The sequence below is a fragment of the Biomphalaria glabrata genome, chromosome 2, assembly GCF_947242115.1.
Source record: "Biomphalaria glabrata chromosome 2, xgBioGlab47.1, whole genome shotgun sequence".
NCBI lineage: Eukaryota > Metazoa > Mollusca > Gastropoda > Planorbidae > Biomphalaria > Biomphalaria glabrata.
The window spans coordinates 38,941,060-38,969,057 of record NC_074712.1 but is presented as its reverse complement, the minus strand read 5'-3'; the positions used below and the strand labels follow the sequence as shown (position 1 = coordinate 38,969,057).

General features: G+C 32.0%; 2 protein-coding genes across 5 annotated transcripts; one reads left to right on the top strand and one right to left on the bottom strand.

The window, feature by feature from the left end:
- Window position 1: 1 nt before the first annotated feature.
- LOC106063319 (uncharacterized) lies at window positions 2-6,650 on the bottom strand. Of its 4 annotated transcripts, none has more exons than XM_013221650.2 (10): window positions 6,243-6,285; window positions 5,240-5,610; window positions 2,852-3,033; window positions 2,617-2,735; window positions 2,372-2,516; window positions 1,681-1,881; window positions 1,325-1,472; window positions 428-582; window positions 222-325; window positions 2-127 (listed from the first exon to the last, which is right to left on the bottom strand). In XM_013221650.2, exons 1-10 carry the CDS (start codon window positions 6,270-6,272, stop codon window positions 23-25), a joined length of 1,560 nt encoding a protein of 519 aa, XP_013077104.2. In that variant the 5' UTR covers window positions 6,273-6,285; the 3' UTR covers window positions 2-22. The 4 variants fall into 4 exon arrangements, with proteins under 4 accessions (XP_013077104.2, XP_055876434.1, XP_055876435.1 ...); XM_056020459.1 differs by lacking the exon at window positions 6,243-6,285 and adding an exon at window positions 5,790-6,011; XM_056020460.1 differs by lacking the exons at window positions 5,240-5,610; window positions 6,243-6,285 and adding an exon at window positions 6,514-6,650.
- LOC106063318 (uncharacterized) lies at window positions 6,296-26,057 on the top strand. Its single transcript, XM_013221649.2, has 20 exons — window positions 6,296-6,733; window positions 7,581-7,993; window positions 8,140-8,294; window positions 8,580-8,713; window positions 8,873-9,026; window positions 9,219-9,517; window positions 9,643-9,797; window positions 11,055-11,277; window positions 11,468-11,670; window positions 11,895-12,138; window positions 12,402-12,601; window positions 13,097-13,145; window positions 13,834-14,055; window positions 14,917-15,020; window positions 15,763-15,850; window positions 16,434-16,554; window positions 16,643-16,857; window positions 20,525-20,676; window positions 21,014-21,169; window positions 23,109-26,057. The coding sequence occupies exons 1-20, from the start codon at window positions 6,427-6,429 to the stop codon at window positions 23,583-23,585; spliced, it is 4,071 nt and encodes a 1,356-aa protein (XP_013077103.2). The 5' UTR covers window positions 6,296-6,426; the 3' UTR covers window positions 23,586-26,057.
- Window positions 26,058-27,998: the final 1,941 nt, after the last annotated feature.

Below are 27,998 nucleotides of genomic sequence, written 5' to 3'. Positions count from 1 at the left end.
ATAACAAATAAGTGAAAAGTTTTTATTTTCTGAGCCTATTATTAGTAAATGCAGGATTTTCAAGCTGTTGTAAAAGGTCTTGAGACCTTGGGTCATTAAGGCTGTTTATTTTTAGTTCTTTGCAGACCTGCAGACAAATAAACAATGCATATTAGTTGAAAACCAAGCATGGGTTTAGGTAAGTAATGTAACTAACAGTATTTAATTGTACTGCCACTGACCTGTGTATAATTAGACCAACTGACATAGTTGGATGAGAGAGCTAAAGTTGAGGTCAAATTTTCAACATAGTGTGGGCTGCCAGAAGGCACAAACAAAAGCTCACCTGATTTTAAAAAGAAATGTAATAAAAATAAGTAATTGTTATTTTTTTAACAATCTAAATATTGATCGTTGAGATGTGATCTATGAAATGGTTTTAAAATACCTGGGTTGAGAATACATTGTCTTGGTTTGGTGAGTGAAAATAGAGGAAATGTTTCCACATCTGGTTGAGATAAATCCACACTGAAGACTGGGTCCATAGAATGAAAGTATACTGGATACAACAAGGGAGCATCATCAGCATCAAAAAATGTCCATCTGATAAAAACAAAAATGATAATCTTATTAGACTCTTAGCTTCTGGATTGGTTTCCTTATCCTGGTAGAATTATCTTTTGCATTTATTAGCTTTTTGAGCACCCTTCTAACTTAAAATATAAATATTTTTTATGGATACCAATAAATTGAATTAGGTGTACAATTAAAGTAGAATCAATACATGCATAATAATAAGCATGACATTTTTTTTCAAAGACTGATACATTTTTTAGTTGTATGTGTGTTTGTTTTAAATTGTATATTTTTATGTGTAAATGAGTTGCTTTTTTCCATTAGATTACAATACAAGGTCACTGAGCTATAGTGTGGACATTTGACAAAGTGAAGTCTGCCCTAGTATCGGAGTGAAGGGCAGACATTTGGGTCTGAATATGTTGATGTACTACTGGTAGTATCATTAACAACTGAGTCTTATTTTAAGGTATTAAATTCTTCTGTAGTATATCAAAGGATAAACCTGGAGTTTTACATAGGAGAGAAATGTTGATCTTGATAGTTAATAAAAAAGTTTAATACTTTTAACATTGTTATGACTGTAGTGGCAAATATGTGACACAAGACAGTGTACTCTGTTCTGCAAAATGAATGGTAACTCTTTTGGAAATTACTGTGATGTGCAAATAACTGATAAAAAAGAGCTATTCTATTAAAATGCAATATCATACAAAATCAGCTTTAAAAAACTGCTTTAAACTTTTAAAATTAAAAATGCTAGAAGTACCTTTTCTGGCCTTGAAATAATACCATCCAGAAGTTAGAAGCAAAAGCATCAACATGGAGATTACTGTTGACTCCTTTAGGTGCAATAAAAAGACTTGGCCAGCTATCTCGATATAAAGAACCAGGTGATGTTTTAAGCAGAAAATTATCTGGTGAATTAACATAAAAAAATAGCACTGATAATAGATAATTTATGACATGCTTTAGTTGACTATGCGCTTGCATTAATAAGTTGTTTTTTTTCCACAATTTGTAATTATCCTCTGACAATGTTATGTGTTTCATAAATTTTACTTAACTCGACCATAATAATAATCATCTTGGTAGTTAACAGAATCCAAAAATTGATTTTTTTACCATCAAAATAGTTGGGTATGACAAACTCTTTGGCTAGGTCAGGGCAGTGCAATGGCAAACTCCAATCAAACAAATATTCTGAAGTCTCATTCTTCTGAACAGCTTCAATGAACTCTGCTACCACAACAGTACGGCTGTCTTCTAGCTGAGCCCACTCTACTGACTTTGGTACAGCTTGTTTCACTGTCACCTTCAGCGACCCTGTTGAAATGAAGAAAATAACTTGAACAGCCATAATTGACCTGAGAAAAATATAAAGAATAACGTAAAATATTTTTTGCTTATCTTAAATAATTTATGGGAGCATTTCAAGACAAGCATCCTGACCAACCCTCAGACTTTTTACCAAAACATCTGGTAACCATTAGAAGACTAATCAGGGTAAAAACTTAAGTTGCAAGCAAGATTTGAAACCAAGACCTAGAAACTTTGCAGTAATGCTCTACAACTTGAGCCATGTTCTCCTTGTATGACATATTTTTAAAAACTTTTATTGTTTTTATTTATCACTGTGTAATGTTTAATGTTTTGGATGTTCCTATAGATTATTTATGTTCTAGACCTGCAGAAGTTTTGAGGGTTATCAGTGAACCATCAGGGTGACAGAATCACAAATTACATGACCTTGCATCCAATAGATTATTATCCCAATAACGGCATTGCAGAAAGAAATCCTAATTAGGCTATTTACCAGCTATAGATTTCACAAACTCAAAATCCCAGGTTTTGTTAGTTATTTCTGAGAGGAGATCCACAATTATAACTGGCTGTCGTCTGTCAACATAGCATCTTGTGAAATCTTCTACTGTCAGCTCTTTGCAGGAAACCCGTTCAACCTTTCACACAGTATGAAATATGAAAGAGATTAAAAAAATAAAGTCTTCATCCAATAAATTTCAGAAATGGGCTAAAAAAAAAATGAGAAAAGATACAAACCTGGATAAAGTCTGGTAATTTAGGAGTCATATTTTTTATAGCTTTTAATTTCTGGATCTGGTATTGTTGTACATTACACTGCCTCTTAAGTTTCTTTTTGAGCCACAGATATTCTTTGTCTGTAAAAACAGTAACAAAATAATTTCATATAAATTTTAACTTCTAATTTACTGTATGCATACTGTTGAAGACTATGGATAAAAATAAAATAACAACTAAAAATAAAAACTCTCACTGTCAGGACTTGAAGCAATAGCATGTTTGATATGGACAAGTGCTTCATTGTAGTTCTGCAGCCAATCTTCTATACTAGCTAAAGCTGCATGGATATCATCTCTGTTGTTAAAATCTGGCATGCTACATTTCCTAAGTAGATCATCTCTTTCCTCTTTTAAAAACTGAACACATTGTTCAGACCTGTTGAGAGACCATTCAAAACATTACACAAGTTTTACTGTCATATAAAGCAGAACAATTGTATAGTATAGATATTAGGCCATAAATGGAAAGAAACAGTTCTTTTCTGAAATCAGCTGTGTCATGTGTACAATGTCAAAAGCAAGGAACCATTGTCTTCTTTCTTACATCACTACAACAAATATAGTTTTCTGCTGGCTGATAGCATCCTCATGTTTAATCAATTCCCCATTTGTACAATAAACTGAACACACTATACTCTATAAGGAAGTTTGTAGGCTGTTGTTATTTTGAAAAGAAAAGGATTTAAAAACAAATAAAATACAAAATTTATAATACTGTTAACTAATTTTGGGTGATTAAAATATTGATGATGTGGGGAAAATCATTGATACTTGTATGTGTTATGTTGTGAGAATGTGATCACAACAGTTTTAGTGTGTTACTGTCGAAGTATCTTTTGTCAGTTCAAGTGTTGTACTAAGTTTTAATAAAGCCTTGTATTAGGCTTCTCTGTGTTATCTTACTTCTTATACAGCCGACTATTATTTTAAAAAGAAAAACAGATAAGGTATAATCATTCATAATACTGGTACCTAATTTTTTTTGTTGGGGGTTGGGGGGGGGGGGTCTTTATTGATTAAGATATTGAACTTAACATCATCATTTCCCCCAAAATTACAGCCGACTATTATGTATAATCATTCATAATACTGGTACCTAATATTTTTTTTAAAAGGGGGGGGGGGTTCTTTATTGATCAAGATATTGAACTTAACATCATCAAGTCCCCCAAAATGACAGTAAATAAAGCTAAAAATTAAGTTCATGAGCAGTTTGTGCTATGGAAAAGTTGCATGCTTTTATTTTCAACTGCTCCACACTGCTATACATGGTGTTGAATATACTGAACTGTTGAAGTGATCTGGGTTTTCCCGAGGTAGACTAGTTTGAGACATATTAGGTGGGTGGGAGTAGAGTTTGCATTGGGGGGAGGTGGGTGGGGTGTATTCTGTTTAGGTGGAAATTTAAAAGCTACTTGCATTCTTCAAGTCAACAAAAGATTGACAAATACAATTTAATAGTATCAAAAAAGAAACAATCTGAGTACTGTATTAAGGCACTTACAATGCATTTATATGCATGTCTATCTCTGCCATGTTAGGGGAGAAAGCTCCAAAATTTAACAACAACTTGGGCCATAAAAGCACACCCTTAAAGAAAAGTAGGTTGAAGTTACAAGGCCTATGACTATTACTGCACAGAACTGACTTTCACAAACTATGGGGTACATCCTCAAATGTGCTGATAAGGAAAAAAAAAAGGGGGGGGGGTCTACAAAGGAGTTCAATTTTGTTTTCTAAAAGACAAAAAAAAAATTGTATTTTAGATGTTTAATAAGATATATCATTTCATCTTTTAATTAGGATCTTTTAGTATCTTTACAGTTTTTGAAAGAGGCTTCTTCTCATACTTGTCAATCTCAGTGAGATTTTGAATTTCTGGACAGCCCTAAGCCCAACTACTCTAATGGTTACCTTACATTAGTTTAGTAAATAAACGTGGTTGGTCATTGTGCTCGCCATAACCCTCATTAACCATCGGCCAAAGAAACAGTTGACTTTTACATCATCTGCCCTATAGATTGCAAGGTCTGAAAGGGGGTACTTTATTTTACATTCTTTTCAGAACAGTTGATTTTTTCCAGTCGAAAAAGGTCTTCTAAAATATATCTTACTTAACACAATGATGTTGGTGGGTTATAAGTACTTCGAATGTCCAATGCATGATAGTATTTTTTTTACTAGGTAGAAATAATGCGCACCAGACACCAGGAGATGCAAATTTTAATTCTAATGTGCCTCCACATCCAAATTATGTCAAACTTTTTTCTTTAGTTGGATATCAAGTATGAATTTCTTAATGCAGGAAAACGCTTGACAGTGGGACTTTTTAGTCTGGGGATGGGGAAAAGGTAAACAAATGAGAAATACCTGCACTTACTATAATACGACCATGCTGATCTGCCCTCCATAGCATTTAAAGATTAAACAAAAAGAAAAAAAGGGTAATGGTGGGGTCTAACTTAAAAGAAAGGTTTGTAACTTAAAACAAAGTATAAAGTCAAAAACCTTGAGATCTTGATACATCTAAATAACAGTGCTCATAAAGTTAAGCTCAAAGCAGACCTTTTTTTTTTCTTTACCTTGACACATTGAAAAGTTTCGTATTCGGGCTTGTTGCCTTCGGATCAGCAGATAACTGAATGCTATTTCTACGCAACCATTTTGCAACACGGACAGAAACAAAAGGTTCTTTAAGCTCTCTACATATAGGTCTATGAATAAGTTTTTGCTTTTTATTTGAATGACTTATATCTTTGTAGTCTATGCAGCTGTCTCCTTGACTGAAAAATATTCTCTTTTCATAGTCGGCATTTTCATTTATTGATAAAAAGGAACTTAGTTCAGTCCTGGTAATGCTTTGGACCACACTGTCCACAGTTTGGTTTTGTAAATTTGAGTCAGTTATAGGCCACTCGGATATAAGAACAATATCATTTTCTTCAAGAAGATGCTTTGATGACATAGTCAAGATTTATATTGTAAAATATACTATAATATAGACTCTAGAATTACGCGTATTATAATAATAATATATATAGTCTAGTTTATTATATTATATTATATTTATAGGCCTACAAAACAACACATTCAACAATACAGAATACACAAAAATTAAAATTGGTAGTATACATCAGTATGATCAGTACAATGTACATGTGACTACGACTACATCTAAAATCTAAATCTAGTCAATCTAGAATTCTAATTTGTGACCACAGTCCATAGACACTCGTCTAGAGTCTATATAATATGCCCATTCTAGATCTAGGATCTATGTAATTAAATGTAAATGATAGTTTATTAGTCTTTTGGATGTGACCTGTGCTAGTCTATATCAAGTATATCCACAAGACTCACAAGTGGCAAAACAAAATGTAACTAAAAATAGATCGAGTCACATTTCTACTTTCGCTTTCGATAACACTTTCAAAGTGACCTAATTCTCTCAACGGCACTGTTTTACTTCCACAAATATGATACTTAGAATTGTTAAATCATTGAAATTTATAACTGAATTATAATTATAGCAAAGCTAATGGATTTTTACTGCTTAATAGACCATAAAGCATTTTTTTTTTTTACTCTTCTTAACAGGGCCTCAAAGCTAGTCATATTCCTATTCTTATTTTTAATGAGTTCCTTGGTAAGCACAAATTTTATCCGGGTTTTCGCATAATGGAGAACATAATTGTGTTGTCACCTATTTTCATGTGTTTTTGATTCCGGCATTAATTATGTGAAAAACTTATTATAGTCGTAACTAAATATGGAAAGGCGTAGAAAAAGAAGAAAGCAAGGCAATAAACACATTAGTCTTGCTGCAATCAAGCAGTATCTTCTATATGGAACTTACCCTTCTGGGTCGACACCGTCTGATAAACGGTCGGTGAGGAAGAGAGCCGAGAGCTTCAAAATTGAAGATGGCGAATTATATTATGTTGTTCGTCCTAAACGCATTGAAGGAGAGCCTCTTGACCAGAATCCTGGGGCAAGCAAAGCTAATTTACGCAAAGCCATTCTTACACCGAAAAATCAACTATCTATTGCTGCCTTAGTCCATGTTCAAGGTGGAGGTAGGCCAAATTTGTTAGGGTCACCATTTTGTGGCGTCACTAAAGTTTTTGAGGCTCTGTTAAGGGGTTATTCACTTATTGTGTACTTTTGGTAGAATATCTTATAAATATCTATAGTATTTGTAAAATCTATATTGTACATTTTAGATGTGTAATTGCGAAAAAAAAAACCCTCCCTTTTTATAGCCCCTCTCACTTTCCCCTCAAAGTCAAAAGAAACACATAATTATTAGCCAATGCATCAGAATTTCTGAAAAACAAAAGGAAAAAAAAAAAAGGGGGGGGGGTAAAAAACAACAGCACCAAATAATAATGCAATATTTGTATTAATGTATTACAGTGACAGAGTGGAGGTTTTATTTTTATTTGTTTTGGGTGGGGGTAGGGGTGCATCCCAAGAGATATATATTATATAATATAACTATATATATTATTATATATATATCTATTTCTATATATATCTATAATCTATATATAAATATATATATATATAAATATATAAATATATATATATGTCTCTTTATGGATCAATAAGTTAAATTAATATTCATGCATTTTTTTGTAACAGCAATTGATTTGTTCAATAAGTGTGCATCTTAAGTTACTTTAGACCCATCTTTAGTTGTTTAAATTTGTTTCTTAATTAATTTTAATTGAAGTTCACTGGACAATAATACAGCCAGTGTGTTGGCGGGATATCCACTATCACTTAAGAAAACTTCTCTTACTTATGTTTTTTTTAAGCAATTTTATGTATACTCCAAATAAAAAAAAAACGAATGAGTTATAAATTCATTTTAATATTTAATATTTTAATTTCATTTGATTTTACTTTTTTTTTTCCTAGGTGCACACATGGGTACAGAACGAACATTCAGTGCCCTATCAGCCAAGTACTACTGGGTGGGCATGGCAAATACAGTTAGGAAAGTTTTAAAAAACTGTGTCATTTGTTTGGCCAATCGACCTTTTATCACCAAGCTTCAACAACCAACTTCTCAGACCAACTGTATTTCTCAAGTCACTAATGTAGACATTGCAGTACACAATGACAGTGAAGTGCCTGCAGAAAAAGAGGAAAGTTTTTGTCTTTCAGAGTCTGATGGTCATAAATTTGAGGAAAACTCTTTGGGCATGAAATACATTATCACGTCTGAATTGCCAGAACCAGATCAAGTGGATTCTGACCTTGACTTTGATCCTGAAACTGTCATAAGTGATGCTTTATTCAATCCTAAATCTCACAGATTTTGGCAGAAGGTTATTATAAAATTCAATATGAAATAACTTGGTCTTATTAACAGTATTTATTTTAATTTCATTGAATGATTTTTATAATGATTAGAATTGTGAAAAATATGTTGTTGTTTTTTTTTGTTCTTTTTATAAATACATATATGTTTTAGGTAGAGGTTCAGATATATGGTCCATTTCCATACAAGAAAAAGTCTGTTTATATAATAGCTTCATTAGACTGTTTCTCCAAATGGCCAGAGGCAAATAAAATTGACAAAATTAATGAAAGAACTGTTTCTCAGTTTTGTTTAAAGCTAATTGCCAGGTAAGAAAATCACAAAATAGTCTACTATTGACATTGGTGGCAGATTAGACCTATCTAGTGTGCTGTAAGGAACAAGACATAGCTATTGCTTGTATTGTCAAACCATTTTTTCACATGCTTGCTTAAAATAAACTTCTGTCTTATTATGTGATAGTATCAGCACTAAATGAAATCACATTTTATATAAATCTGTACTTAGTTTCACTTGTTTTTGTAGGTAGATTATTTATTTCTAATTTTTTTTTTTTTTTTTTTTTTACATTTAACCACCTTTACTGTTGACAGATTTGGTGTCATGGAGCAACTTATTATTTTGGAGAATGAGGTGACTAAATCCAACAGTCTTGATCTTACTGGCCTCTGCCTTAACCTAAGTCAATATAATGTAGCTATAAGTAAAGAGAGTATTAACCCTTTAGGTAAATATTAAATATTATAATATATTACATAAGCTACAGTTACTTAAAGTATGAAAATAACTCATATGTTTAGTTTAATGATTTAAATTTAATGTTAAGCTATGAAACAAACTGTCTACTTTGGGATAAAAATGCTCTTCTTTTTTTGTTCTTCTTTAGATGAAAGTTGGAATCGTCTAAGTATTAATCTGCACAGATTTGTAGATCTTTATGTTAATAGCTGGAATGACTGTTTAGATTTGTGTTTGATTCCTTTGAGAAATTCACTTGTCAGAAACACAGACTTTACTCCCTCCTTTTTGTTAATGAATCGGTGAGCATGTTTAATAATTATATATTATTAAGCTAAGATATAGCCTACTATATGAGTAAATGGGTATACTATCTAGACCATAAATACATAATTTAAGCATAAATTATCTGTGCTGATAATGTTTTAATAAGATAATTATTATATATGTAGAGTAATTGTATAAGAAAAAATTTTTTTTTATTTCACATATAGTGAGCCAATATTTCCAGAGTGTGTAATTGCTGGAAAGGGATCTAGTGAAATTGAGGTAGAGTTGAATCAAGGGCAGATAGAACAATCTGTTGACACTGTCATGTCACATTATATTCACTGTGCAGTCTCGGACATAAAACGTATAGTGCCACCTGTAGGTGAAATAGTTAATGAAGAAACTTTGGACAAGAAGTTTGTCAGACGGTCAGGGAGAAAACCCAAAAAAATCAACTGTTCGGAAGTTGATGATCATGAAACTGATGATGGATCTGAAACTTCAGATCAAATTATATCAAAAGGTAGAAAGAAAGTAGTAAAATATTAAATTTTTTAGTTATAAAAATTATCTGTGAAAATAATTTATTAACAAACATATGTAGTTGAATTTATGAAAACAAAAAGCTTTTTTTTTTTCTGTCATTAGAGTTCTCTTTGAAAAAGTCTCAACAACAAATAGCATCTCAAGGCAAGAAGAAATCTGAAAGTCTAGATACCATTAAAACTACTGAAAAACAACCAAGTGATGAGGATGGCTATGTTATAAAAGAAATAAAGCTCTCTGAAGAAACACTAGAAAAGGTTATTTCCTAATTTTTTCTATTATTTTCCTGAAGATGTTGCAGTGAGTATGATGGCTGATTGATTGTTGACTTGTAGCACCAAACTGCTGGTAGACAACTAAACTGCTGTAGGCGTATTACATCTTAACTTTTAAAACTTGAAATAATTTGTAACTTCTCATTGAACAAAACTTCATTACAGTTTAAACAAATTTAACTTGAGATGAAATGAAATCAATGTAGTAGACTTAAGTAATAATATAAAATGGTATTTTGAATACCCAAGACAGCTTATGACAGCGCTATTTATCTTGTATTATTCACACTGCATAGCCACCAACCAATCGCTAACTTCTCACCATAGAAACACACACTTCATAACACTGATTAGTGAAATTTGACTATTTGTTGAAAATGAAATCAACTTCCGTGTACAATTATTTAAAAAAAAACATTTTGATCTGTTAATACAGATCCTTGTGCAAGCTTGATTATACCATTAGCTAAATATTTAGGTCATATGTTTCTGTGGCCTACAGTTAATGAGGTTGTCATGTGGCCAGCACAACCAACAACCACCCAGCACTAATTGTACAATTATTTAAAAAAAAAACATTTTGATCTGTTAATACAGATCCTTGTGCAAGCTTGATTATACCATTAGCTAGATAGTTAGGCTAAAAGTAAAAAAGTAATGTTCCCCTTTCAGACCTTGTGATCTATAGGGCAGATGTTGTAAAGGTCATATGTTTCTGTGGCCTACAGTTAATGAGGCTGTCATGTGGCCAGCACAACCAACAACCACCCAGCACTAATGGGTACCTGACATTAGACTACATGAACAATTTTAAAGTCTGCTTTATAAGAATGTTAAACACATTATGGATTTCAACACTGTCATGTATTGAAAACATGCATACCGCTATGGCTCATTTCTTAGAGAAAGATTTTTTAACTTATTTACAGCTGTGATTTTCTACAAAGCCTAATATTATTCAATATAAGGGAAATATTATATAATTTAATGTGGCATTTTTATATTTGTGTGTAATTTGCATAATTTATTGAATAGAAAATGCATTTGAATTCAGTTTAGGAATACTTGAGTTGTTATTATCATTTTGAAATTGTGAGTTATGATTATAATTTATGTATAGTGGTTAAAATACCTACTATGCTAGAATAACTGCTGATCAAAGGTGAAATTACATGTCAATGTTTATTGTTTCTTCATATTTAAAATGTCCAAATTACATTTTATTTTTCTTATATTTAGATTGATTTAGACACCTATTACAGACTGATTATGATATATTTAAAAGATGAGGCTTATCCAGAAACATTTTCTGATACATTGCAAAGACATATCAAAGAGCTGAGTGCCAACTATGTTTATGAAAATGATGAATTGATGTTCAAACAAAAAGGAAAACTAACAAAAGTTCCTACTTGTCTTGCTGACAGACTCAGGCTGTTGAAAGAATCCCACATCAATAATGGTACATATTTTTTTCCTAGAATATTAAGATTTGTGTTACTGTGCATCTGAAAAGTTAGAGACTATATTAGCACATAAAGTGATGAAATGGTTCACAAGATTTACTTGACACACTGCTACCAAACATACATTTGCTGGAACAAATACTAGTAAATTGTTAATTTATCAAAGTTGTCCTTTTTAAATCTTAGGGGAACATCTGTCAAAAGCTAAAGTTCAAGAACATATTGAGTCCAAAGATATATTCTGGAAGGATATGATTCTGGACATAAAATCATTTGTGAGTGCTTGCCCTGGGTGTCGACATGGCGAAACTCGCAGGAAAAGAAGGACTTCCAAAAAGTTTGTTCGATGGTACAGAGGTGCAGAAGAAGAAGATGATTCAGACACAGAGGTGAATGTTGAATAAATATGCATTAGAACTGGTGAATCGATAGATTAGAATTAAATAGGTTTTACTGCTGGTAAATAAATATTTTTTTTCTGGTTAATTAATAGTTTGACTGGGGATATGAAATGGTGTATGAAGTAAGAATTTTTTGAGCCTTTAAATCTTATTATTATTACTATAATATTGAACAATGCATGTAGCCAAAAGTGTTTATCATTGTTCCCCAGTTAGAAACAGCTGGTGATCTTGGTAAAGTGTCTAATGATGAACTGATAGATTATCTGAAACAAGACACCACACCCACTTGTCTTTCAAGATCTCAGCTGCTCATATTCAGAAAAAAAGCTAAAAACTTCAAACTTGAGAAAGGAATTTTATTCTTTTGGCCAAACAAACGGACAGATTTAAAACCAAGAAAAGTGATTCTGTCAGAAAAGGAGAGGTTAGATGTGCTTAAGAAAATTCATGGAGGTATGACTTGTCAAAAAATGTTTGTAGTATGACAAAATATCTTTAAAAAAATCTGTAAAAATTTATAGAAAACTATTCAATAGCCAGTCAGGTCTAGATCTAGTTTTTTTTTATTAGTTCACAGGCTGTCATGTATTTTTCTCTTCACTTCTTCAATTTAATCACTTTCTGTTAGACACATACTGATTATAATTAGTGTACATTTCAAATAAAATGCACATTTGATTACTCTTAACTAAAGGTAATTTTTTTGTTTGTTCCAGATAATCATTTAGATAAAAGTTCTATGTTGGAATCTTTAAAGAAACAGTATTTCTGGCAAACAATGTATAAAGATGTTGACAAGTTTTTGTCTGAATGTTGCCAGGCAGATTCCATTCAAGAACCAGAGGATGATAATGACCACTGTGATCCAGCCATTGAGTTCAGACAAAAATTATTTCAGGATTATTTTGCTGGAAAGGTAAGTTACTCATGTTTCTTAATTTAAAAAATATATATACACACATACACTTTTACTTCCTTAGAAATTCAAATCGCCAGAATGGCATTTTACAAAAAAGAATTATAAGATAGCATGCAATTATTTAAAAAATGTTTTAAGAAACTCTGATTACAATTTATCTTTTTGACTTCTAATGAAAAATATAATTCAGCTATATTATTAATTTTTTTGAGGATTTTTCAAAAAGTACCTATAAAAATGATGATTATTATTATTGCTCTTTTTTCATTCTCACAAGCCAGAAGACAAGAAAATATTTTTATTAGACGTTACCTAAACTCAGCTCTTCCAAGGACATCTAGTAGACATTACCTAAACTCAGCTCTTCCAAGGACATCTAGTAAAGATGTTGGAGAGATGCTCAGTGATATATTTCTATTTCACTCATTTTTTTTGGATAAAAACACCTATTTCCTTCATTTTAATGGTGGCTTCTTTTTTTCATTGCTTCAGAATGTCTTCCCTCAACAAGAACAATTTCAAAAGTTCATATCAGTTAAAGGTAAACTATTTGATTTAAACTAGTGATTCCAGATGTAAATGTGTAAACTAATATTATGAATGTGAGAACAGTGCGCTACTATATGCAGTTTTAAAATGTGGATTTAACTAGCCACTCTTGGGAAGCGTGGTTGAGAGGCTAAGTACGCTTGAATTTGATTTGGCTTGGCTACATTTGAAGGGGGCTTGAGGTTAAACACCTGACTCGAGCAGAGTTGCGTTTATTGAGCGCCTAAAGGCAGCACGGAAAACATTCTCCCAGGTACCCCCTCCCCCCACTGGTTCACAAATGAGATTGGACCATAGCGCTCTGAGCATGCTATAAGCATGAAAGAAGTGCTGTATAAAAGCTGTACTTTTTTTTTTTTTATTTAGGTCAACTTATTACATTGACGTTTGAACTCTTTCAGATGATTATTGTTGTCATTATTGCTTTTGAAAATTTAGGTCTAATCACTTTTGTGGACATGAGGGAAGGGTTCATCCAGCAGAATGTTTTTGTGCCACCTTTGGGTGCTCAGCCAGAGCCAAACTCAGCTTGAGTCAGATCTCTAATTCAAATTCCTTGTGTATATTGAGATTAGAATTCAAGCCCTTTATAAGCTAGCCACTCAGCCACACATCCCATTCCATGATTGAGTCTTGGATTTGTTTGACAACAATAAAGTCTTTCCTCTTTTCTTCATAAGATGTTACTGTCACCAAGCCAAAGCAAGATCTTGTAGCAGCTGCAATGGAGAGTGCACAGTTGACTGATCAAGCTATTTCCTCTGAAGAGCCCTGGGAGATGCCTTGTGAAGCAGATAATGTCCAGCACATGAATGAAGAATCAACAGCTGCCCCAGTCACTGGTCACCCCCAACAAGTTTTAAGTTCTACCAATCACATTGAAACCCCAAAGCTTGAGCTGGGTTAGTTGTTGTTAGGCTGTACTTCACTCTTCAAAAATGCCAATGTGACTCACTGAACTGATCAGATTCAAAAGAAAAATTTTATTGCTGAACAAGTAGTTTTCAAGAAGTAGTCTCACTTTTTGCCCTATTGAGACGGAATGTAAAATCAAGAAATCCAGTAAAAGTTGTGCTATTTTACAATCAGTCTGGTCTTGGCGTTGTGAAAAAAAAATGTAAATGAAAGAGTTTCTTTATAAATATCTAAACCTGCAACATATTTTCAAGTTATTTCATACAATTGTTTTAATTCTGAAATTAGGATAGGAAGGCTAGTATAATTATTTTACATAAAGTTATCATGCAGCAGCATTTTGTTCTTTTTTTTTTCCCACAACATATTGCTTATAGTTAGAAAAGAGTTTTGTCCACTTTGTACCAACTTTTGGGCCATCATTGCATTGAACACACATCAACTCTATTTACTGATTGAGACTCAAGCTAGGAACACTGAAATATTTCTTTAATTTTCATTCTGTAATTTGAACCTTGTGGTTATCAGACTTGATAAAAAAGAAGATAACATGTCATGGTTTATAATTTTGTTATTCTAAAATAAACAAAAATTCATAAATCAAAAAAATAATAATAATAAAAAAACAAAATAGTTTTTAAGTTATAGACATTAACTTATACACGAGCAAATGTAAAAAAAAAAAACACTAAATACTGGACTGATGATACATTTTACTTTCTATGTCTGGTATTATATTGAGCTACAATATATCTTAAAATATTTTAGTAACTCTTCAATTTCTTTGTTGTACTTTGTATTTCTAAAGTTTAAATTTATTTTGCAATATTCTATGGAATGATTCACAGAGATTAACATTGAGAATGAGGTGGCAAAAAGTGAAGTCAAACAAGAAGTATTTGAAGGATCAAAGGAAGAGATAAACAGTCATGAACCAATCACTAGACATCTGGTAAACTACTATCTAATGTGTTGTTTTGTTCATGTAAAAGGGGATTCAAAAAGAATGCACCAAAACCATTGGACTATATTTAAAAAAGAATGTATACCTAGCTGAACACAAGTAACTTCAAGTTTTTATTTCATGCTTTACAAGTGCTCAACGTGACCACCACTGGCGGCACTGACAACATCATGCCGATATTAAAAAATCCCCCCCCCCCCCCCCCCCCCCAAACATGCTTCAGGGTGTCACTGACCACTGTGTTGATTGCAGCTGTTATTCCATCTTTCATGTCATTGATATTTACTGGCGTCAGAAAAAAAGGCACACACAGTGAGTTTGGGGCCAAGTGCAGAGAGCAAAGTCAAGCACACAAAACACCTTCTGCTGAGGAGTCACCATTTTGAGAGTAAATAAACAAGTGATTTTTCTACTCAATTGACAAGCTGAAATTGACACCCATTTAAACAAGGATAACTCCTGAATGAAATGACCTCTAATTCAGTCCATTACAATGTGTGATGATTCTGGCGCATTCTTTTTAAATCTCCCTGTGTATACTGATATTGTTTACAGGAATTGTGTCTAGTTAAGACAAAAATTATTTGAAGATGTAAATAATTATGTAAAACAGTCATGGATAATTAATAGTTTATGTTATAAAATTAAGGTTAAAAGTTATGCAGCTTTGACACTTACATGCAATATTTTTTAATGTAAATTTAGAACTTTGTTTCTGAATTCTTTTCAGACAAAGTCTGGCATTTCTAAAAAGTCACATATTAGAAGAAGATGTGATGTGTGTCAAGAGGTTATCAAGGGAGAGAACAATTATAAAGGTTAAAATTTACTATATGTTTTGTACAATAGAAAGGTTGTTTCCTGCTTTCCCAGTAGCTGTATGAGAAGATAGATGAGCTAATGGGGAAAAAAAGAAAGAAATGTGCTACCCTATGTTAATTGTGTTCTATTTGTTTTTTGTCTCTTGTTCCTGGATTAGAGAAGATATGCTTTATGTTAGTAAATGTCTTGATCTCTTAATAACAGTTTAAAAATTGTATGAATATTAATTTCATTTATCAAACCTGCCAATCTGCTTTTACTTCTTTCATCTTTGTTAATGTTAACTAAAAGAAACGAGACACTCAACTTGGAATCCTAAATCTCAAAAAATAAATTTCTCATTCTCCTGAATGTGCTCAGACTGTCTCCTAGGAATAATATGAAAAGATGCCATAGATTATAATTAACCTATTTTGGAGATTAATTATTGACCAATCTCAAACATCATAATTAATCTTTTGCATAATTTTCAGATAACTTTACTTCTTAAAAGAGAAAAAAATACAGAAGCTATATTATACTACTTATATTTCAATTCTTCAAAATGTTTTTTTTTTTGTTTTTCATATATCCATTTAGAGCACATGTACAAACATACTAGAATAAAGCCTTTCAGTTGCCCTCTGTGTCATAAAAAGCTAACCAGCATTAAAGGTTTGAATATGCATGCCAGACGACATTCAGGACATCGTCCTTACCTGTAAGTTGCTTTTAATTTATGCTATCAGCGTTGAAAATATTTGCATCCCACGTCTACTGATTACTTCTTGTGAATTTTCTTGTTATAGTTGTAATATTTGTGGTCGAGGTTTCCCACGCTCGGCATCTCTGAGATACCACATAAAGACCCATGACAAAGGTGGAGGTGTGCCAGTAGCGTGTGATGTCTGTAATAGAAGTTTCTCAACAGAGAACAGAATGCAAAAACACAAACGATTCAAGCACCCAGCCCAGGCCCCAGTGTTCAGGTGTGATCAATGTGGGAAAGTCTTTACTGCTAAAAGTAAGTTGAACACAACACTGTCAGTGTCAGGATCATTTAATATTGGCATTTATTTTATAGATTTTTTTTTTTACTCATTCTAACTTTGGCCAGTCTCAGTTACAATTACATAAGGCAAGTGAATTTCAAGTGCTTTAATTTCTATGTCAGTCAGTGAAAGTTATATGTAGTCAGCACAATATCAAATTGCATTAACTCTAACATTGCCATTTGTCAGATATAGCTCAGGGTTCGTATGTGGTCTGGAAAGTCTGGAAAAAGACTGGAATTTCAAAAATAAAATTTCAGACCTGGAAAAGTCTGGAAAATTGGTACTTTTCTAGGCGATTTTTTTAAATGTCTGGAAAAAGTCTGGAATTTGAAAAAAAAAAAATCCGATGTAATAAAAAAATGTGGACTGGTAAAACGCTAGATGGGTAGATCTAGTTGGACATAGAGGCATCTATTATTAGATCTATATATATGTCATGGTTGAAAGCATGCGCGATCACGGCTTTGTCGGCGAAATGCCAGCTAATTTCATTTTTTGAAAATAAAACAACAGGTCTTTCAGTCGATTGCAGAGCACACCCATGCCCATGGCATGGCCATGATCAATCAAACTTTCTATATAGATATAGAGTCTAGAATAGTCTAGAATAGTCTAGATCTAATCTAGAACCAATCTGCGGCTAAGGAAGCTTTAATTAATTTTAATACAGACTTTCGCTAGATCTACATATAGTTCTAGATCTAGTATTCTATACAAAAAAAAAAAAAAGAAACATAGATCCACGACATTCACTAGCTTAGTTATAGTAGGCTAGAGCCTAGGCTAGATTATATGTCTAAGTTATTTAGAATCGCTGTAGTTATTATAACGCTAGGTCTAGCTTCTAGATCTAGACTCAAGGTCAAGGAAACTTTTTCAAAATTAAAACAAAATCTGATGCATAGAGCAAATTACAAAAAAAAAAAAAAAAGTTTAGACCTACGTGCAGCTTGGATTGTGGATCTTGAAAATCTATTTTTACTAGTTTTAGATCTAGATTTACAAATTCAGTGTCTGGAAATTAGTTATTAGACTACTTTCTAGATCTAAATCCAAAACTAATCTAATGATTATTGAATTAAAAATGTTTAGATTTAGATTAAAGTTCTAGACACTAATATTAAAGGGTAACTCCGATGGTTTTGACAATTTTTGGTATAATATGTGTTTTGATTTATAGATAATGAATATATTATTCTTTTTTTTTTATTTGCAAGAATAACTTAGTAATTGATGTTTTTGTGACAGAATTTTTCTGCGCATCCAAAACAGTCAGATTTTCACTGAATTTCTGTGTGACGTCACGACGGTGCACTCAAATCCTATTGATACTCATTGATAGGGAGGCGAAAAAGAAATTATCTTTGATAAAAAAAAATTTTCGTTATTACATCATTAAAATACTTTAAAAGAAATTTCTAATGGTGTATAATTTATGACTGTATGTTTGACCGTAAGAAAATTATGATTTTTTTGTGCTGTTTCGACCTAACATTGGTTGACATGGAAAAAGTGATGAGAGAGCTTGACGCTGGCTCAGCCGGCGAGACACACCCCCAAGGTCAAAAGTTAAAAAGTTGGAATTGAGTTTCGTAGATGATAGATCTACTTATTAAATAAGAAATTTAATAGTAGATCTAGTATTCGTAGTAAATTTCTAGCTCACAAATCTGATTTCATTTATATTTATGAACTTCAGTTGTTTAAAATGTCTCAGTAGTATCATTAATTGAATTCTTTGGCCTGGAAATCCAATGTATTGTTGGTACTGCACCTGGTATTAACTTCAATTTTTTTTTTAAATCCCATTTCCACAGCAATGAAGTTGCTGAAACAGCTTCTCTCAAAATGGTTTGAGCATAAACAGGAATTAGCTAATGCCTTTGTAAAATATTTGCTCTTCAGGCGAATAAATTTTCCCTTTAAAACTTCATCTCTTGGAAACAAATGAAAAGAGACACTAATTTCTGTATCAGCATACTTGCTGATTTTATCTTTGTGATTGGAACTACTGCAACAAGCTGAAGAACAATATTTAATTTTCTTCAAGTAGAAATAGAGGTTTATAAACAATGACCGATTATAAATCAACGTGGAGACTAGATCTAGCTGTGAAGCATAACAATAAATGCGATCCGATAGGTCTAGATCTAGACTAGAGAGTTTATCGGTGATATAGGTCTAGATCTATATTTAGCCAGCACCCTTGTGACGTCACGTTTTTAAAAACTAAAAACATCTCACAGAACCCCGTTTTTTGGGGGGCGTGGAGAATTTTCTGTCTAATTTATTACATATAAAATTTTCCGAGCATTTAAATAAAAAATGATATAATGTTTACTATTACAACTTTTTACGCAGAATTTAAATATGTCAATAACTAAAATTTGAAAAACTATCGGAGTTTCCCTTTAATATGGACTCTTGAATTTGTTAGCACGAGTCGGGAAGTTAGTTTTTTGCCCCCCCCCCCCCGGCCGGTAAATAAAGTTTGCGAGTTGGGAAGTCCTCCCCCCTTCCCGTAAAATAAAGAAAACAAATTATATTGAGTCAATGTAGCATATTTATAATAGGCACATAGATCTTGAGTCTAAACTTGAAAACTAAAAGACAATGCCACAAGAATGACTAGATTACTAGGTATACTACTTACTAGATTTTGTCTCGTCTAGGTCTAGATTTAGCATTCTTAAATTAGCATATAGATTATAGTAGATAATCTAGTATGATATACATTTAGATCTAGACTAGATATCAATATTTATACAGTTAAAAAACACAATTAAATCAATATTGACATATTATGATTGGGAACTAGATCTAGACATAAGTAGACCACTATTACAAATTAAATTTCAATTTCAAAACAGTAACTCGCTAGATTCTAGATCTTTATTTCTTCCAAAAGAATTATACTAGACTCGACTAGAGGTAATTAACCTACCTAGGCTTAATAGACCTGAAGTCTAAGACTAAGTCTTTGCATTTTAACTAGTATCTAATGTTTAAGCCACTGTAAATCTATATAAAAATTCTTTGGGATTTAAAAATAGATTTTACAACTAAGTCAGATCTATTAGGCTATGTATACTAACTAGATCTATATATTATTGAGTTGCCTAAGTCTAGGTGCTGCAAGATTAGTGACTTTTAAAATTTTAAAACATGTTTTGGATGTTCCTTCAGAATTGAAGATTATTATTACATCCTAGACCTAGTTGAAACACCTCCCACAGCAGGACGCAGGGGTTAGTTAAAAGAAGGGTTTGAACCCAAGACCATGAATATGACAGTCTAGAGCGCTTACCACAAGCTCAGGTAGCCATGCATTTTACTGTTAGTGAGTCTGGAAAACATACATTAATGTCTGGAAAATGTCTGGAATTCATTTTCACAAAAGTTGTATGAACCATGTAGCTAACAAAGCTAAAAAAATGTCTTAAAATAAAAGATTTTTTTTTCTCCTGTCTACTAGAAAAAATTCTAACTTAAGTCTCTCCACTTTGGCAGCTTTATGATGTACCACTTTATGATGGACCATAGTCTTACAACATTTTAATTAAAAAATTCTTTTTTGAAAGACCATATGTGGTAAGTCTTCCATTGAAACCTAATATTGCTCTCATCTTCTGCTAGGAAGCTTGAAGCGTCATGAAGAAGCACATCAAGGAATCAGAAAATTTGAATGTCAATATTGCCAGCGAAGTTTTTTTCGTAAAGAATATTTAAACTATCACTTAGTTTCCCATTCAAATGAGGACCCATCACTTGCCAATTATAAAAATAAAGTAAGTAACTTAGCAGTAACAAGAAGAATGTACCTGAAGGAACTTTGTTTGTGCCTTTTACAGAACTGTGGAACATTACAAAATAAATTCAATGTTAACTCATCAGCCCCCTCACAAAAAAAAAATTATTATTCAATAAACGGTCACACATTTATCAATTGAAGTTTAGAATTAAAAAAAGAAATGTGTTAAAAGTAGTTTTTAGTGAAGAATTTGGAATATATTGATGTTGTAAATAATAGCATTTGTTGGTGCATAATACAATGAAGTGTTTAGTCCCAATGCTCATTTCGGAGTATGTTTGGTAATCTAACTGCACAACAATTGTTTATCTCAGGGTAAATTAAAGAGAGCAATGGCTGCCCAGAAAAAAAGAGACTTTTCTTCGAAGTTGTCAATTGTTTGTTTGGACCCATCCACCATTGAGGTAGCTCAAGACCAAGAAGTGTACAGTCAGTTAGTGGAAGATCCAAATCATCAAGACTGGTCTGAGGTAGAATGTACTTTATAGTAGTATATTTTTTTTTCCTTCACACCTGATGATACGTTTCCTTTGACTTCATTCAATTAAATCACATTTATTTTAAACTCCAAGCTTAAAAATTAGCAATTGTAACATAAAAATGGGTTCTTGTTGTAGGTTCAAAGCTATATTTCAGTTCAATGTTTCCATTTACAATGCACAGATCACAGCTATAGATAAAATATTTTGTATATAAAGTGTGAAAATTGTGTTGCAATTATAAGGTTAAAAAAGTAAGTATTTAAATGTAGTTCAAAGAATTTTATTTCAGTCAAACCTTAATTTTAAGAGTACAACTGATTAAAAATTTTTCTTATAGCAAAATAAAAAAAAAAGAGTTGTAAATATTCTGAGCTTTTATAAATAGTCATTTTGATACATGTCAAAGTATGAAAGTGGAATTATTTACAGTATTTCAAAAGTGTTTTTGTAATTATTATTGTAAAGTTTGTAAAATTACAATAGTTTAGAAAACTTTAGATCACATTGTAAAATTACAATAGTTTAGATCACAGTAATGGCTTTCACAAGAAACAAATACTTCATTATTAAACAAAGCAAAGAAATAATTTGTGTCATTATTTACCTTGAAATTTCACATGTTTGAGAATATTTAGAACATAGACTTATATATATATATATTGTATCTAGACTGGACATGGAGATCTTTTAAAACTACAAAAAATGTTGTGAAATTTTTGTTTAAAGTTGAAACAAGTCGTTGTTTTGTAAAGTAGTTATAAGGAGTAAAGTGTTTTTTTCAACCCTAACCTATGTAACATTTAATTTAATTTTTAGATCTAGATCTAGTAATTGAACATCAAAAATAAGAGTACTCTCGTCTCATCATAATTATTATTTTGCAATTTTTTAGATACATAATCTAGAAAGATCTAGGTAATCAATCTATTTAAATGTACATAAGATGATTAAAATAACAGACATGAATTATTTCAATCTAGGATTTTTAAAACACTATCTCAATGGAAACTAACAGAAAATGGCTTTGTTTCGTATATTAGCGTGAATATATAGTTCTGTGATTAATAGCTCATTCTAAAGAAAATCCGAGAAAGGATTTTGCATTATTTCCAAACTTTTTTTCTAAGACCCTTAGAGCTTGAAAAAGAGTTACGTACATAAAAATCTCTATATATAGGTCTGTGAGTCGATCAATCGCGGATAAGAATTTGTTTCCAGTCTAGATATAGTATATAAGTCTATGATTTAGAAATGAAGACAAAATAAAATTCTCTTTGAGATCTAGGGATAAATAGAACTGATGATGGAATGGTTATTTTTTCCTGTTCCCTAAATTTGATAGATTGTTATTTGACCAAATCAATGCAATCTTTACTTAACTGGAAGTTATAAAGTCATGAAAGAAAAAGTACCAACCTAGACTGAAATTAAACTTAAGACTCTCAGTTTGGAAACCAAACACTTAATGATTTGGTCACATGTTTTTTTGTTTTTTTTTAAGAATATTCTCTCTTAAATCTGTTACTTGTGAATATTAATATAAACTCCTCAGATCAGCTGAATTATGTGGAGTTAAATTTTAGGTAAAAATTGATGTGAAGGATAAAGTTTTCAAGACTATTTAAAGATATTATTCTTATTATTATCAACCAGTTATATGTTTCTGTCAACATTATTTTACTATATTTTGATGCAGGTTTGAAAACATATGTGCCCCACCCCTCCCAGATATATCAATCAAATTTTATAATGAAAAATGACACTTGATATTATGGTTATAAGTAGAAGTAATCTTTCTCATTATTCCATTTCAAATTGTCACTTTTTATTTCAAATTGTCACATTTTTGTTTGCCACAAATTAAGTTCTCTTAAACTAATGAGTTTAAATGTTTTATTCTCTAAATTTTTATTGAAATACTTTTTAGATTCATGGAGATGGAGCAATAGTGTATGGACTGGAAGGTACTCATAGAGTAGAGGAAGTTGACCCTGATGTAGGGGAGGCTACCACTTTAGTCATGGTGGAGGAACAGCCTGGTGAACATGGGAATGTTGAAGTCAGACACATCATTCTACCCAGGGATCAACGACAGGGGCAGATAAGCTTGCACAGCCAGGGGCAAATAAACCTTCACAATCCGGGACAAATAAGTCTTCACACGCAGCAGCAGACTCTTCAGGAGTTGCCGCAGCATCATCAGAGCATCGAGCTTGCGCTGCCCACAGGCACGCACACATTCACTCTTCCCAGTGGCAGTCAGTTGCAGGCCATTGATTCTGGCCTAGACTCTGTGCAATACCAAGTGGAGTGCTTACCTGGTGATACCCTAACTGAGGCAGACATCAATGCCATTCACATGCTTGCCCAGGCATCCTTGAGTGGCACTCACATAATACAATAGCAAGCTCCAGTCGGATTTAATGTTTTACTATTACTGGTACAAGTTTTTCACAGAAATTATTTTTTTTTTGTAATGCTGGTTAGCATATAGAGAATGGCTAACCTAAATGTGAACTCATTGATTTATGTCCCATTTTAGCTCTTAATTTAATATTATATAGTTTTCTTATATTTATTTGTTATTATGATTTCATGTGATTATGCTGAATTAGTTTTAGTTTTTGTGAAATATTTTGAAACATTAACTACTATGAGAAGACTTGGCCATTACGACTCAACTCATAAAAACTTGTAGTTCCTTAATATTCCAACAGTCAATATAGCTGAATGTTTTATAGTATGTTTCTAATGTTTATAGACTTTCTTCCTGTTATAGCAAATCTTATTAACATCTTATAAATAAGATGGATGCTATTATGGATCTACAACTATTGAATTATGTCAAGCTGTTTATTTATTTTATTTAATGTGAACTGATTATTTTTTTAATTTCAAAATATGACTTGATGCTTTCATGTATAATCCAGTCAAATCTTTATTTAATTGTATTTAGTTGAAGTCTTCAGTGCTTTTTATTTCATTCACATTTTTCAGTCTTTCCAATCTAGTAATTATGCATTAATGTTAACAAATCTTTTCTTTTTTTCTATTTCTATTCATTTTTGATCACTGTAGTTGTGAAACTCAACAATTCTATATGTTTTAAACATTTGCTTTATCTAGACAGGAAAGTCATAGTAAAGAAATAACTTTTTCTGTTCTCAATCTATCTCTGTTGGTATAATTGATTGTTATTTATGAGTTTATCTAATTCTTTTGTGTCTTGGTTTAATATTCAGGAAATTTCTTGATTCTGTATTTTAAGTCAACACATTACATTTAGTCTGTAACTAGTTTTTGAAATGAAATGTTTAAAACAAAAAAAATCACTTGTATTTCTGGCTAATACTTGACAAATAAGGTAACATAGCTGCTGAAGTAGAAAGTTTTCCTATGACTGTTTTGATGTTTTAGGAAGTTCCTATATTCTGTGACCACCTGCCATTGTTTAGGAAGAGTATTTTGGTCTTTGTCCTGACCACTTTCTAGTGCTTAAGAACAGCGTTTGGCCAACTGACAGCTTTGTAAATTATGAGCAACACAACTCCGTTAGCAGTGCTAGTTACATTGGGGATATTTAGGCCTCAAATTTAGCATTATTTTTTTTATCTCTTTTTATTCTTGATCAATGCACAAGGCAGTCTGCAAGAGAATTTTTCTCACAGACTGCTCTTCTTAACCATGCCACTCCTGAGTGTATTTTGAAGAGATATAGATCTAAATATGGCTGTCTAGTTTGAGTGTAAGGACATACTAAGTTAGCTTTCATGTAATCTTATAATTAAATGTTTGTTCTTAATGAAGCTGAATGAATGTTTTATGGCATAACTGAATGAATGTTTCATGACATAACTGAATGAATGTTTTATGACATAACTGAAGGAATGTTTTATGACATAATATTACTGAATGAATGTTTTATGACATAATATTACTGAATGAATGTTCTATGACATAACTGAATTTTTTTTTTATGACATAACTGAATGAATGTTCTATGACATAACTGAATTTTTTTTTATGACATAACTGAATGAATGTTCTATGACATAACTGAATTTTTTTTTATGACATAACTGAATGAATGTTCTATGACATTACTGAATGAATGTTTTATGACATAACTGAATGAATGTTTCATGACATAACTGAATGAATGTTTTATGACATAACTGAAGGAATGTTTTATGACATAATATTACTGAATGAATGTTTTATGACATAATATTACTGAATGAATGTTCTATGACATAACTGAATTTTTTTTTTATGACATAACTGAATGAATGTTCTATGACATAACTGAATTTTTTTTATGACATAACTGAATGAATGTTCTATGACATTACTGAATGAATGTTTTATGACATAACTGAATGAATGTTTCATGACATTACTGAATCAATGTTTTATGACATAACTGAATGAATGTTTCATGACATAACTGAATGAATGTTTCATGACATAACTGAATGAATGTTTTATGACATAACTGAATGAATGTTTCATGACATAACTGAATGAATATTTTATGACATAACTGAATGAATGTTTCATGACATAACTGAATGAATGTTTTATGACATAACTGAATGAATGTTTTATGACATAACTGAATGAATGTTTTATGACATAACTGAATGAATGTTTTATGACATAACTGAATGAATGTTTTATGACATAATATTACTGAATGAATGTTCTATTTCATAACTGAATGGTATTGAACAAGTCACATTGTATCTATAGACACTGACCCCCCAAAAATGCTAACATTTTGTTCTTATAACTCAAGTTGTAATGTGATTGCCATGTTGGTGAATTTATTTTTTACTTTATCTGTTATGTCAAGGCATTAAAGTTGCAAGCCATGTTTTATAATTGTTTGACATACATAGATCGCATTGGAATGTCTTGCTAGTTGCTTTCAGTTAATATACATTTAATGTCTAGATTCTGTTATAAATATAACATGCAAGTCATAGGCACCTGTAGACATCTGGTTTAAAAAAGTCTTTACTATGATTGTCTAGTTACATCTATCAACACTAAAATAGAAAACAAACAAAAAATGACGCTAGTGTCATGCTGATTCCAATTCGTCTTGTCTTGTCCATTCATTCGTTGGTGCTCTCAACTGACACACACACACACACAGTTTCACCTACATTGTATTCAGTCATGTGTCAGATAGATGGAATACATGAAGTTCAAATACAATTGGATGAGGTAAAAAACAACAAAATGAGTAAGTGGATGTTGCTTGTAGGAACTGAAAACAATTAACATTGCTCCACTTGCTTCAATAACAACGGATGTAACTCCTTACAAATTAAAAGGGATACACTTTCGAAGACCAAGATTTGACCATGAGGTTCAAATGTGATTGTGATGCATGCATCCTTTCACTCTTTTTTTTAATGTATTTATTTACATAACACTTTATTCAAAAAATAGTTTATACGTGTATGCATACAATGTACACATAAATGAATATAAACAAAACGTAGGCGTATATAGAAACACGTTATACATAATATTTTGATGTCCTCATTTAAATAGTTCTACTGATGTCCATTATCTCTATAACGAAAGTTTTTTCTGCAGTTGACATCTCTTGGGCAGTATTATACAGAGAATACACACACACGACTCCATCTGGACGAACTTTTTCAACAATGATGCCTTAGTAAAAGTGAGGGGGGGGGGAACCCAGTCTTATTCGTAGAGCTGTTTAGTAGTAAGCTTTTGAGATGTTGCTCTTGCAACATTGTAAGGACAGCGCTAATACAAGTCATACAATACTACTAACTAGCAGTGGCGTCACTAGGGTCGGTGTCACCCCCCCCCCCCCCCAAGAAAAAATAATCTCTCCCTAAAAAAACAAGCAGACACATCGGAAACGATAATAATAATAAAATCTCTAGATAGATGCCCAAACGTGCCTAGACACATCTTGATGGTAGTTTAAATGACACAGCACAACGTTATAACATTACTGTTTCAAAGTATAACAAAGGAAACCTGTTCAGGTGATGTTAATTCTGTTTCTAATTTTAATTAAATATCATTGTAAAATTTGCAGTAACAATTGAATAAATGTCATAAACAGTGGGATTTTATGAAAGAATTGACACTCATTTTGCATTTGAGGAACAATAAATAAAAGTGGGTAATCTGCTCACTGTATTGGTTCAACAAAAAGAACTAACCATAGTGTTTATTGGAACATATTTGAAGAAGGTGGGAGGGGGGGGGGACATCCTGAGCCCACTGATGTGAAATAATTCTTTTGATCCTAATTAGCTGCCACTCGTTTCCTTCTATCCAAAAGTGAATCTCTCAGCCAATAGCCTTCTAGAGAAATCGACCTTTAGTCTCAAGCGACTTAAGAGAAATGTTCAAAGCTACCCTCAATCAAAATGATCCTGCATGTGTTTTGTCTAACTTTAATTAAAATAAATACCCAGTTCAGACCGTGTAATCAATGAAGACATAATATAAAGCTCATCAGCCGACGATTAACTGGGGTGTCATGTGGCCAGCACAACAACCAACCACCTTTACTAAGGGGCTACTAAAATTTAAGTATCTACGTGTCAGGTCAATGACTGGGTGAATATTGAAAACTATTAAATCCTCTGTGAAAATAAAGTCAGACAACTCCTCTGTAATTCTATACATTGATCCACGCATTGATTTGTTTGTGACAGACTGAAAAGTTGAGTGTGCGTCGCGATCAGTGTGTCACGTAATTCTTGAAGCTGTTGCAAGATGATCTTCTTGATCTGAGCTCTGTCCAGGAAAACACTTT

Coding starts and splice junctions, on each gene's coding strand:
- LOC106063319 (XM_013221650.2), bottom strand. CDS start 6,272: ATGACTAGCTTTGAGGCCCTGTTAAGAAGA. Junction 3,034..5,239: donor AAACTTTTCAATGTGTCAAG/GTAAAGAAAAAA, acceptor GTCTCTCAACAG/GTCTGAACAATGTGTTCAGT. Junction 326..427: donor ACAATGTATTCTCAACCCAG/GTATTTTAAAAC, acceptor TTTTAAAATCAG/GTGAGCTTTTGTTTGTGCCT.
- LOC106063318 (XM_013221649.2), top strand. CDS start 6,427: ATGGAAAGGCGTAGAAAAAGAAGAAAGCAAGGCAATAAACACATTAGT. Junction 6,734..7,580: donor AGTCCATGTTCAAGGTGGAG/GTAGGCCAAATT, acceptor TTTTTTTCCTAG/GTGCACACATGGGTACAGAA. Junction 9,798..11,054: donor CTGAAGAAACACTAGAAAAG/GTTATTTCCTAA, acceptor TCTTATATTTAG/ATTGATTTAGACACCTATTA.